The 12,095-nt window shown below is 40.6% G+C and overlaps 1 protein-coding gene across 6 annotated transcripts in view; it reads left to right on the forward strand.

Moving 5' to 3' along the window:
- Positions 1–9,226, forward strand: part of PRPF4 (pre-mRNA processing factor 4) — a 16,640-nt gene extending 7,414 nt beyond the window's left edge. For 5 of the 6 annotated variants that reach the window (XM_059925351.1, XM_059925352.1, XM_059925353.1 and 2 more), the window contains exons 7-14: positions 162–256; positions 1,691–1,749; positions 2,200–2,323; positions 3,696–3,785; positions 6,359–6,481; positions 6,592–6,699; positions 6,790–6,908; positions 7,429–9,226. In XM_059925351.1, coding sequence (XP_059781334.1) covers positions 162–256; positions 1,691–1,749; positions 2,200–2,323; positions 3,696–3,785; positions 6,359–6,481; positions 6,592–6,699; positions 6,790–6,908; positions 7,429–7,622 — 912 coding nt within the window. In that variant the 3' untranslated portion in view covers positions 7,623–9,226. Of the gene's footprint in view, positions 1–161; positions 257–1,651; positions 1,750–2,199; positions 2,324–3,695; positions 3,786–6,358; positions 6,482–6,591; positions 6,700–6,789; positions 6,909–7,428 lie in introns of those variants that run through there. The other variant, XM_059925357.1, reaches the window with a different exon arrangement.
- The last annotated feature ends 2,869 nt before the right edge of the window (positions 9,227–12,095 follow it).

Genomic DNA, 12,095 nt, shown 5'->3' on the forward strand with positions numbered 1-12,095 from the left:
GTATAAGTGTCTCCTAACAACAACAACAAAAAGGTGGTAGAAGGTTCTTGGGGAGGGTTAAAACCGGAATGGTTTTTGTTTTTGTTTTTGTTTTTATGGTGGAAAAGCCAAGAAAGTCTTGCGTTAGCCTGTTAATGATCCCTTGTTTGTCTTTTTTTAAGTCTTTGAATAATTTCTGCAGTCAGATTGGGGATGATCGGCCTATCTCCTACTGTCACTTTAGTCCCAATTCCAAAATGCTGGCCACAGCTTGTTGGTAAGTCCCATTTTACAGTGACATTTTTTTATAAATGGGGTTCAGGGGAAAAAATCAGTATTTGTCTTAGAAGCCCATTCCAATACCATTTGCCTCTGCTTCTCATGATCACACCAAACTAGAGATGCTAGTAGTTACCCATTGTAGTTTACAATATAGCCTTCAATTAGCAGTTCTTACTGTTCACAAGGTACCCCAGAGACCCATGACATGTCAGTCATATTCTTGGCATTAGCATCATTTTGGATCAGATAGTGAGCTTATAGACTAGTAGACACACCTTGATATAACTTTTCTTTTCTGGTTATGTGACCTAGGCAAGATACTTAATCTCTGTAAGCTTCACTTTTGTCATCTGTAAAGTAAGGTGAGATAATGTTTGTAAACATTTTGCCTTGATAGTGCCTAGTATGTGGTAAGGACTCAGTAAACTTGAATTATTGTTTTTATCTTCATTTTGTTTTCTACTCACCACATATGCAGAAAACTCTTAGGACGTGATAACTTTGTTGTTTTGTTCTATTTAGTTACTTAGTTGTTCTTGAGGAACATTGTCATCTAGTGAGGGGGAAACTTGCTTGCATTGTGCGCACAAGAACTACTTGACTAGGCAGAAATTGAGACTGTGGTTCAGGAGAAAGCCAGGGACCTACACAGATCCCTCCACCTCTCCAAGCCTCAGTTACCTTCATTATAAAGTAGAAATGAGTATGTGTATAACTGACTCACATTGCTGTACAGCAGAAACTAACACAACGTTGTAAATCAACCATACTCCAATTTAAAAAATTAATTACAAAAAATAAAATAAAAATAAAATAAGAAAAAGATAATAAGGTAGAAATGATCATTCCTGCCTTTTATGTACCTCACAGGTCTGTTATAAGGATCATTTGATGATAGATATGAAAGTAATTTGTTGGAAATTTGTACTTTGGGGACTTCCCTGGTGGTCCAGTGGTTAAGAGTCCGTGCTTCCACTTCAGGGGGCACGGGTTCGATCCCTGGTTGGGGAAGTAAGATCCCTCATGCTTCACAGTGCTGCCAAAAAAAAAAAAAAAAAAAAATTAAAGTACTTGGTAAGCAGCAAAATGCTATTTATATTTAAGAAGATAGTATCATTATTAATATTAATATTAGATAGTTTAATTTGTCCTACCTTCCCTCAGAAATTGATACAGAAGTTAAGGAGAAGAGCAACTTGTGCTATAACATTTACAGTCCAGTAGAGGCCTCTGTTTGCATGGGACCTGGATGTAGCTTTCTTCTCTAACTCTTCAAATGATAAGCCTTTTCTGTTTCTTTTTCTGTCTGCCACTGTAACATTTTGGGGGGGTGGGGGGTGGTGAGAGATTGTCCTTTAGTAATGTTACCAAGGTACCTTTTCCTTCCCAGACCAACCCTGGCTGAGATGCTTTCCTTTGTGTTTGTTAGGAGTGGGCTTTGCAAGCTCTGGTCTGTTCCTGATTGCAACCTCCTCCATACTCTTCGAGGTGAGTTAGAATCTTGTCTCAATCTCAGTCTTTTTCTCAGCGTGAACTCTGTCAAGCAATACAACTCTAAAACTCTGCCTGACACTGAGACCCAGTACACACAGATTAATTCTTGATTTGATTTGACTTGGTTTGGTTTTCTCTGACTGCAGGGCTGGATGATAATGACTTCATACGCATACCACTTTTCTCTCATGTCCAAGGGCTCTGGCATTTACAATCTCTAAACCAAGAAACATTTTTTTGTGTGTTTAGCTTTTTTTAATGCAATTTATATTTTAATTTAAGTTAAAATAGTTCAATTTTTTAGTAGTTGAATAGCTACTTTAATACACTCTAGGTCCACATGTCCTCTGATATGTGTATATATAATATTTGTCATGTCTGTATTTATACTTAAGTTATAAGGGAGCAGGAACCCTTTAATTTTCATCTCTTACACTCCTTCAGGCCATAACACAAACGTGGGAGCAATTGTATTCCATCCAAAATCCACTGTCTCCTTGGACCAAAAAGATGTCAATCTGGCCTCTTGTGCTGCTGATGGTTCTGTGAAGCTTTGGAGCCTTGACAGGTGAATATTACCCTCTGTCCACACTGCAGTCGCTAAAGTAAATAGTTGATTGGTTGGCCCTTGAGACTTAAAAATCTAGCATTTAACCCCAGAGATGCTCTGAGTCAAGGTAACTTGTGTGAAAATAGAATGGAGGATTTTTTTCTTAGACCTTTCCTCACCAGAGGAGTTGTGTCAGGTTTTCCTTCTTTGTTAACTTTGTACCTTGATTTTTGCCTCTAACATAGTAGCCACTGTTTCCTGGCTCCAGTTATTCTGGAAGGATCCATTATACCTCCCCTGCAATAGATTGACATTGGAAAAATGCACTATTTGGTAGCTTGACTAAAAATAATATTTAGACAGCACATTGGTTCTTAGCGAACAGCCACAGGGGAGAGGAAGGAGGCTCTGTCCGGCGGTATTGCCAATGAAGTGATGTCTCCTCCCAATAGCATCATCCTTTACCTAGACTACATTTTCCAATTACAACAGTTTTTTTTTTTTTAATGTGTTTGTGATTACTGTTTTCCAAGAAATTTTTGGAAGCACTTTGTTTGCCTAAAAGACATCTGAATTCAGTTGCTTAGTTTTCTTTCTTTGGGAAAGCACATGAGGCTTTTGTTCCAGGATTTTGTGAGGAGCTAATTAGTATCTCCACTCTTTGCCAGACAAGATCTTACCTGTGAGCACAGCAAGTTTTAATTGGCTTTGGTAATACATAGCAATATTTGTTCCCCTAGGGCTTTAATTAGTTCTGTGTATGCACATTGACAAAGTTCCCTTTTTAATTGCCCTCTTTAGGGTTCATGTTTATTTCCTCTTGCTGGTGTTCAGACCTTCTTTCTGTCGTTGCCGGTAGTAGAATTTAATGGCCACCAAAAGGAAACTAAGCCTCTGTTTAGGAGTTCCTTTTTTCATGTGGATCCTTGGACAAGCTGAAGTTTGAGATAAATTTATCTGTAATCCACTTGCACCAAAACTTTTTGATATAGCCTTGCATCACTATCAAAGTATGTTTTCTTTCTAGAATCTCAGCGCTCCTTTGGTGCAGAGAGCTTATTTTCCTTGTCAGGCTGAAATATCTTTTATTTTTCTCTAAGCAAATGATATAGCATTAAGAGTTTATTAACATAGTGAATTGAAATAGTGTTTATTGAAGTGCAGTTTTGCCCCGTGGGCACATGAAATAGTCCCAAAGCTTTTATAATAACCTTGGGAAGTAAGTTAAATTATCATTAGCCCTAAAAGTTTAACAAATTACAGGCTTAGTTACAATTTGGCCTGTCACACCATGCAGAATGGGTGTATATGTACTCAACAGTTAATAAATTCAATTTGTATTTACATGACTGTAAAATAGTTTACTTACATATATTTGATTCCTTTTCAGTGATGAGCCAGTGGCAGATATTGAAGGCCATACAGTGCGTGTGGCCCGTGTAATGTGGCATCCATCAGGACGTTTCTTAGGTACCACCTGGTAAGCCATCCTCTTATTGTTCTATCCATACAGGCCTGTGGCATCTTGTTAACCTTTTATGGCTAAACTGCCAAGTAAATTTTTAGAGCAGAGATTTTCTTGGACTTCAATAAATCAGAATCAGAAAAGAATATATGACATAGTTAGGGCTAAGTATTTGGTTTTAAATTGCAGTTAATCTGAAATTTCAGAGTCACTGACTCCCGGAAAACTAGAGTTTTTCCCTCTTTCTTCTCTTTCTTGGCCAATACTAGAGGTGCATTTTTTTTTTTGCTATACAGTGTAATTTCTCTGCTTACAAATCAGTCTCCTTTTCTGGTTCTATAAATTCAATGAGGCCAGGATCTGTTAAAGAATTTTTTGAGGTACAATTTACATGCAATGGAATGGATTTAAGTGTGTAATTCAGTCAGTCTTGACAAATGTGTACACTCATGTGGCCCACATCCCTGTTGTTGGAGGTCCGAGGGAACAGAAGGTGCCCACCAAACTGAGAAGCCATCTTGAGATTGAAAAACACAGCCAGCAGCTCCATATATCCAGTGGATCCGTTTATTATAGGGTCACTTACTCACAGGGTGGGATCTGGCAGACAGCAATCCAGAAGCATTCACAGCTGCACTCTGCAACCCCAAGAGACCATTGAGGCAACTTTATAGTTAACCTAAGGTATGGGGGTACGTGTTTGGAAACAGGAAGTACATTCCTAAGTGAAGAATGGGTAACTAGTGGGTGCTGGGAATATATCAGCAAAGGTCTTCATCATTGTTTGAGGACTAACAGAGCATAGAGGCCACCTGGTCCTAATGATTATTAAACAATATCTGTTAACTACAAAGCCCTTGACTACAGGAAAGTGACTTACCACAGAGTATAGTTCTGGGTAGGGTCAGCAGAAGGACAGGAAGAACTGTACAGGCCAAGACTAGTGTATGCTCATAGCCATAACTAGTCAATAGAACATTTGCATCACCCCAGAAAGTTCCCTTATGCCCTTGCCAGTCAACCCCTGTTCCAAAGCAACCACTGACCTGATCTCTGTCACCATAAATTAATTCTATCTATTCATAGTTTATGAACTCATTTGTGTCTGGCTTCTTTTACTCAGCATAACATTTTTAAGATTCATTCATGTCATTGCATGTATCAGTAATTCCTTTTTACTGCTGAGAAGTATTCAATAGTGTAACTCTGCCACAGTTTGTTTATTCATTTTCCTATTGATGGACACTTCGGCTGTTTCCAGCTTTTGGCTCGTCAGAATAAAGCTGCTATAAATACTCTTGTACAATGCTTTTTGTGGATGTGTTTTTCTTTCCTTTGTCTTGAATAAATACCTAGGAATGCAATTGCAAGGTTATAGGGTAGATGTATCTGTAACTTTTTTTAAACTTCCAAGTGGTTTTCCATAGTGTTGGTGCCATTTTACGTTCCCAGAATTCTGGAATTCTGGGTTTTTTCACATCCTTGCCAACATTTGTCATTAATCAATCTTATCATTTTACTCAGTTTACCAAGTATGTAATGAAATCTCATGGTTTCAATTTTTATTACTCTGATGACTATTGGTGTTGAGTAGTTTGTCATATGCTTATTGACTATTTGTATATTCTCTTTTGTTCAGTGTCCAGGTGCTTTGCCCGTTTTTTTTACTGAGGGTTTTTTGTTTGTTTGTTTGGTCTTTATTTCCATATGTATTACAGTTCTACCATCATTTATGGAGGAGACATTCACTATTGAAATTGCTTTGATGGCCTCATTGAAAATCATTTGACCATGTATATGTGGGCCTATTTCTATACTGTCTATTCTATTCTATTGATCTATTTGTTTGTGATTGATTTTTATATGCCCAGCATTCAGTTATGGACCCAATAAATGCTCAATGAATGGAAGGACATAACAGTGAAATTAGGGAAGAAAGAAGGCAACAGAATCTTTGCTGGGCCATTCTAAGGAATTCTGTTTTTAAAACAGCCACTGAAGGGACTTCCCTGGTGGTGCAGTGGTTAAGAATCCGCCTGCCAACGCAGGGGACACGAGTTTAATCCCTGGCCCGGGAAGATCCCACATGCCGCGGAGCAACTAAGCCCGTGCGCCACAACTACTGAGCCTGCGCTCTAGAGCCTGCGAGCCACAACTACTGAGCCTGCGTGCCACAACTACTGAAGCCTGCATGTCTAAAGCCTGTGTTCCACAACAAGAGAAGCCACCACAATGAGAAGCCCGTGCACCGCAACAAAGAGTAGCCCCTGCTCGCCGCAGCAAGAGAAAGCCCACGTGCAACAATGAAGACCCAGCGCAGCCAATAAATAAATAAATAAATGTTTATAAATAAATAAATATAAAATAAAATAGCTACTGAAGTAGGTTTATAGGAACCATGGTTTCCCAGTTAGCACCCAAGACAGATATGCCTAGTTGTTGAGACATTGTTTATGCCAGGAAAGAGCTTGTTAATATGGTTGTATGAGTAGTTTCAGAAACATAACTTGAGCTACAACTGTTTATAGCACTTTATACATTGTAGGAACTGAACATCTGCTGGTTAATCGTTAGTTTGACTTTTTTAGCTATGACCGTTCATGGCGCTTATGGGATTTGGAGGCTCAAGAGGAAATCCTGCATCAGGAAGGCCACAGCATGGGTGTGTATGACATTGCCTTCCATCAAGATGGCTCCTTGGCTGGCACGGGGTAAGGCTTCTTCCACGTAGCGGGGGCAGCTCAGTAGTCTCACCTCTTAAGTATGCTTGCTTCCACAGAGAACTGGATTCAAAATGTTCATTCATAAATTATTTTGTCAGGGGACTGGATGCATTTGGTCGAGTTTGGGACCTGCGTACAGGACGTTGCATCATGTTCCTAGAAGGTCACCTGAAGGAAATCTATGGAATAAATTTCTCCCCCAATGGGTAAATAAGCTCACTGAGTGAGGGGTGGAGAGGGTTATTGGTCAGAAAGTATTCTTTGTTTCTAACTTCAATACTACATCTGATCCACAGCTACCACGTTGCAACTGGCAGTGGTGACAACACTTGCAAAGTGTGGGACCTTCGACAGCGGCGTTGTGTCTATACCATTCCTGCCCACCAGAACTTAGTGACTGGTGTCAAGTTTGAGCGTAAGTTTTCTCCTGTTGTAGGCCTAATTACAAGACAGACAAATTGCACTTCTGAGGAATGCAGTCCAGGTGTTAAGACTTGAAAGTGGAACAGGAGAGAATTTGGACTCTATTGAAGGAGCAAATTATAATCTCCTTCCCTCCACCACACTTTCAGCCAGAGCTATGACGCAGCCTGCGTCTTGTTCCTAGGAAGTAAAGAAGACTTCCATGAATGTTTGCTTCATTTTTTTTTTTCCATGGAAGGTCCAAGCACGGAATCCTTAATATTATTCTGAATAGGTCTATCGGGGAAAGAGCCAAAAGACCTTAATAGTGTTATTTGTTTCCCTAAGTCTGCCTGTAGTTGTCTTCTTTTTCGTAGAGGTCTAGTAGGAATACAGATCAGAGTGTTGAGTTTTTCTGAATGTAGACACCTTCTTTTTCAAAATAGTATGTTCTGGCAGATTTTGGGTCTTTTATTTTCTTATGCTCTTTTGAGTACTTGAATTCCTGAAGCAACTCCCCTTTTCTTTTGTAGCTATCCATGGGAATTTCTTGCTTACTGGTGCCTATGATAACACAGCCAAGATCTGGACCCACCCAGGCTGGTCGCCACTGAAGACTCTGGCCGGCCACGAAGGCAAAGTGATGGGCCTAGACATTTCTTCCAATGGGCAGCTCATAGCCACTTGCTCATATGACAGGACCTTCAAGCTCTGGATGGCTGAATAGGCAGGACCATGGAAGAAGGATTCTAGCCTCACTCTCTCTTTAGAGCCATTTTCAAAGGAAAGGAATTGATGTGTTTTGTTCTGTCATGTATTTTGCTAATTACCATGTATAGATCCTCAAAAGAATTGGATTTCCACGTCAGCTCCCACTTCAAGCAGGCAGCCCAGTCCCTGGGTGTTGGTGAACCCCTTTCATGGTTGAAATTTTAATTTTCATCTTCAAGCCCTGCCATGAACTTTGTAGACATTGTTTTTATTAATCTTTTGTTTGAATGCCCTGTTGCTTCCCTCACAGCACTCAGGATTGTGACTAACTCCATTGTTAATTCTTGAAACTTAGCTTTCCATTACATGGTACATGCTTCAGGACTACATGTGACCCAGAGAGCAAGGTGGCTGGACTATATTCTGGAAGCCCTCGAGTAGAGAGACACACCTCACCATGCACTGGCTAAACTGTGCCTGACAGAGCAAGAACCCTGAGAACAGAAGGTGAAGAGGTAGACCACAGCTATGCTTAGGGTTCTGCATTAGAGAATATTTTACCTCTTCCTGTTGAGTTCACTTGGAATGCTAACTGCATTGGGAAGCTCAGAACTGAACATTTTCCTCGTCAGAAGATGTCTTCCATTTTGCTTTCAAGTTTGGCATCCTTTGTGCTACCCAAAAAGTAGGCCATTGTGTCAAGATTCAATGAAATTTTTAGAAAGCAAAGATTATGTCTCTATTGTGCAGGTTCTTTTCTATTGGTTATTTAAAGAATGTACCCTTCATGTCGAGGTAACTGTGGAAAAAAATCCCTAATGGGTATTCCTAAACATAAACTTTTTCTTTATTATATACTTGCTACAGAGTAAAATCCTATCTAAAAAACTGCCCTTTAAAGAATTATCTTGCATAGTTAAGTATTTTCTGAATCCTAGGCATTGGTCCACGGAGGTCCCTTTTTTTTTACTTTGAGATACAGCAAATGATCTCAAGTATGGCGTACTCCAATTCTGTCTCCTTAGTAAGCATTCTGTTGGTAATTTTTTTAAAAAATGGAGGGCTGTTGCATTGTGGGCGAGACTACCAGTGAACTGTATTTGGACTCTATAATTCTTACTCATTGGCCAAGCAGCAGTTACTTTCAGCTCTTTCCACCCCAGGTATACAACCAGTGAACTCTGGAAATACACAAAAAAATTCACACAAAAATAGAGGAATTGGCAAGAAGAAAGGATTGTGTATAGAGAATTCAAGAAGGGCTTATATGATGGCTTCTCCTTGAACGTTCAAAACACTTTTCCTTTGCTGTTCCAGGGAGGATGAGAGTGACTTTGTCTGGCTCTGTCGTGCAGACTAGGAATGTGTGATATGTAGCTAAATAGTCTGTTTAATCTGATTTCAATTATAACCAAGTAGTTGCATATCCTGTGTACCTGTTAAGCTTCTGGATTATCAGCTCTATTCTGTGTTGGGCACTTCACTGTTGTTTAAGTATTAATGGGCTCTATTTCCTCCATAGTTAGCCATGAAAAGAAATTTTCATTACTACCTTTGTAGTGTGTTTAATGAATGTTAGTGTATTAACGTGCAGCTTTCAAATATAGTGTGTTAAAGGTTTTCAGTTTTTCAAGTTGAAATCTTACCATTTGTTCCATTAAACTTGTCTTTTTTTTTTATGGGGGGTGGGTGGTTCCAAGAGATCTAGAGGGGTAGCAACTGGGTGAAAAGATTTCATCTAAGCCTTTGGCCAGACAAATGTCTTGTGGGGTATACACTTCCTTACTGGGAGTATCATTGTCCAAAAGCCGTTAGCTGAGGAGCATATCCCAAGTGTGTCATTTCGTGCTAACGGTGAGACAAACGTCACCGCCATCACTTAACAGGACACTTACCGCTGTCTAGACACCGCCAGGCACATTCAGACATCTTGTTTAATCCTCACAGTCTTACGAGTTAATTATTATTCCCTCTTTTACAAAAAAGCTGAAGTTCAAAGAAGTTAAGTAACTTGTTCCAGGTTACCTAGTTAGTAAATGGTAGAGTCTGGTCCGTCTGTGACCTTATAAGAGGTTTCATAGGGCTTTACTGAATATGTTGGCAACACTGGCCAGACCAAAAAAAAGAATCAGTCCAGCCAGCATGGCCTGTTCCCTGTACAAAGCCTGAACTTTATAACTGCTCCACCTTTTCTTTTTTTTTAACTTTTCTTAGCACTTATTTTTTGCAGCATTTATTCCCAGGCCGTAAATTTTTGTTTCTTCTGGGATATCTTTTTCTTCTGTGCAACCTCCTCTTCTGGTTTAGGAACAATCTGTTCCTTTTCAGTAAGGATCATCTCAATGTGGCAGGGAGAGCTCATGTATGGGTTGAACCGGCCATGAGCTCTTTAAATCCTGCGCTGCATCTTGGGGGCTTTGTTCACCTGGATGTGACCAGTGACCAGAGAATCTGCATCTGAGTTCAGCATTACTCTCTGCATTTTTGAGAATGTACAGTAAAAATTCAGCACTCTTTGGGCCACTGACCCTGCATCCAGCCCCACTGTTTGGCCTGGGCACACCTACCAACTCCACCATTGTAATGACAGAATGGCACACATTCCTTCTGTAAATTGACATCCTTCAGATACTTGGTGGCTTTTCGGATATGCATACCCTTAATGGCCTGGACGGTTTCACGAGTGTTCTTAAAGTGAACATGAAGATTTGAACCTCTTGGTCACCTCAGACCACTTACCGGGAAAGCCTGCTCTACCATTTATACTGCCCTTTTGAGGAGTCACTGCATCTCTTACTCTGACTTCATGCCAAAGGGAGTTAATTTTACCACTTCTACCTTGTGAACTTGCAAGGAGCCTATAGTGTTATTCAACAGGAAACTATTTGCCTCTTGGGACAGATGATATTTTGTTGTGTAGAAATGTCTTCAGCATTGCAACATGTCTTAGCATCCCTGACCTCTGAGGTACTAACAGCCAGAAGCACAACCCACCCCTGCATTGGGGTACCAAAGATTCCTAAATGCTCTCTAGAAGGATGGCACTGCCCAACGTTAGAACTATTGAATGTGAAGACAGAAGATGCCACAATGTTAAGTATATCCTTCCCTATCCCAGAAGACTCAAAGCTGTGTCTTGTTTGGTGAATCAGCCACTCCAAGAGTGTAAGTTCTATTTTGACTGAAAGACCTCCACCACATGCTAGCTGGGTGACCTTGAACAAGGTAGCTAAACTTGGGGAGCATCAGTTTCATCTGTGAAATAGGGGTGAAGCCTGCTTAACTCGGAAGCAGTAGCCCCTAGTACAGAGGCAAGTGTTCTTCCCTGAACTTCCCCCGGCTCCTCTCTCTGTTCCTCGTGGCTCTGAGAATATGGTGAGATCATTGCCTAATTTACCCAGCACAAGAGTTAAGGAGCAAGGATGTGTAAAGAAATGAAGTCAGTGGGGATACGTCAAGTCCCAGCTTTAGTATAATTATCTTCGATGGTGCAAATGGAGAGGTAGATGCTAGTCCCCTGGCAGGATATGTAGGCGGCTTTCCAATTTCATAATGGAGAACTTTTTCTTCACAGTGGAGCATAAGACTGTTTGGTTTTACTAAACATGAAGTATGTATGTCTTGGCTATTTTGGAATATCTTGTACATTAAGACCCCTAAGAGTTTATAGAAGCTGGTTTCATTAAACTTACAAAATGTTACTTAGAGCAAATAAAACCAATTTCTGGCCTCTGAAAGCTTATTCTACAAATCCCAAAAACCAAAATGTTACCTTTTTGTGATGGTGTTTTAACCACTTTGAGATTGTTTCAGAGCCCTGAGCCACCAGGCAGTATTAAAAGTGAAGAAGAAATCAGGGTTTTAGAAATTGCAGAGGTGGCAACCTGTAGTCAAGCAGCATCCAAATTCTATCTAGTTTTCCTTGGTTCCTAGATTCTGTCATGTAAAATGAAAACCAGAATCCCCTGCCTGCGTGGCCTGGGATGGGAACTAAGGCTTTTACTCTAGCCGGGGTTTCTGCCTTACCTCTTTTTTTTTTTTTCTTTTTTGGCCATGCCACACGGCACGTGGGATCTTAGTTCTCCAACCAGAGATCAAACCCGTGCCCCCTGCAGTGGAAGCACAGAGTCCTAACCACTGGGCCACCAGGGAATTCCCTGCCTTACCTCTCAAGGCCAGAATTACAATGGTTGGAGGAGGGGAATCAGAGTTCCACCCCGAACCTACCAGGAGGAATAAAAATCTCTTCCTCCAAATCCCAGATTTCTTTTGAGCACTGACTCTGGTTTCTTTCACCTTTAAACTTTTCTACTCTTAACTCTCCATAAACCAGGCACTGACCAGAGGTCGTCTTGTACAAGAAGCAGCTGAGTGAACGTGCCCTCCTTGCTGGTAAGGACTCTGCCACCCCTGGCTCATCCTACCCTTCTGTCCCCCTAGTTCTGACAGAGGACCGGCCAACTCATTGTTGAATGAGTGAGTGAATGAA

This window comes from Balaenoptera ricei, chromosome 6, assembly GCF_028023285.1.
Source record: "Balaenoptera ricei isolate mBalRic1 chromosome 6, mBalRic1.hap2, whole genome shotgun sequence".
Classification (NCBI taxonomy): domain Eukaryota; kingdom Metazoa; phylum Chordata; class Mammalia; order Artiodactyla; family Balaenopteridae; genus Balaenoptera; species Balaenoptera ricei.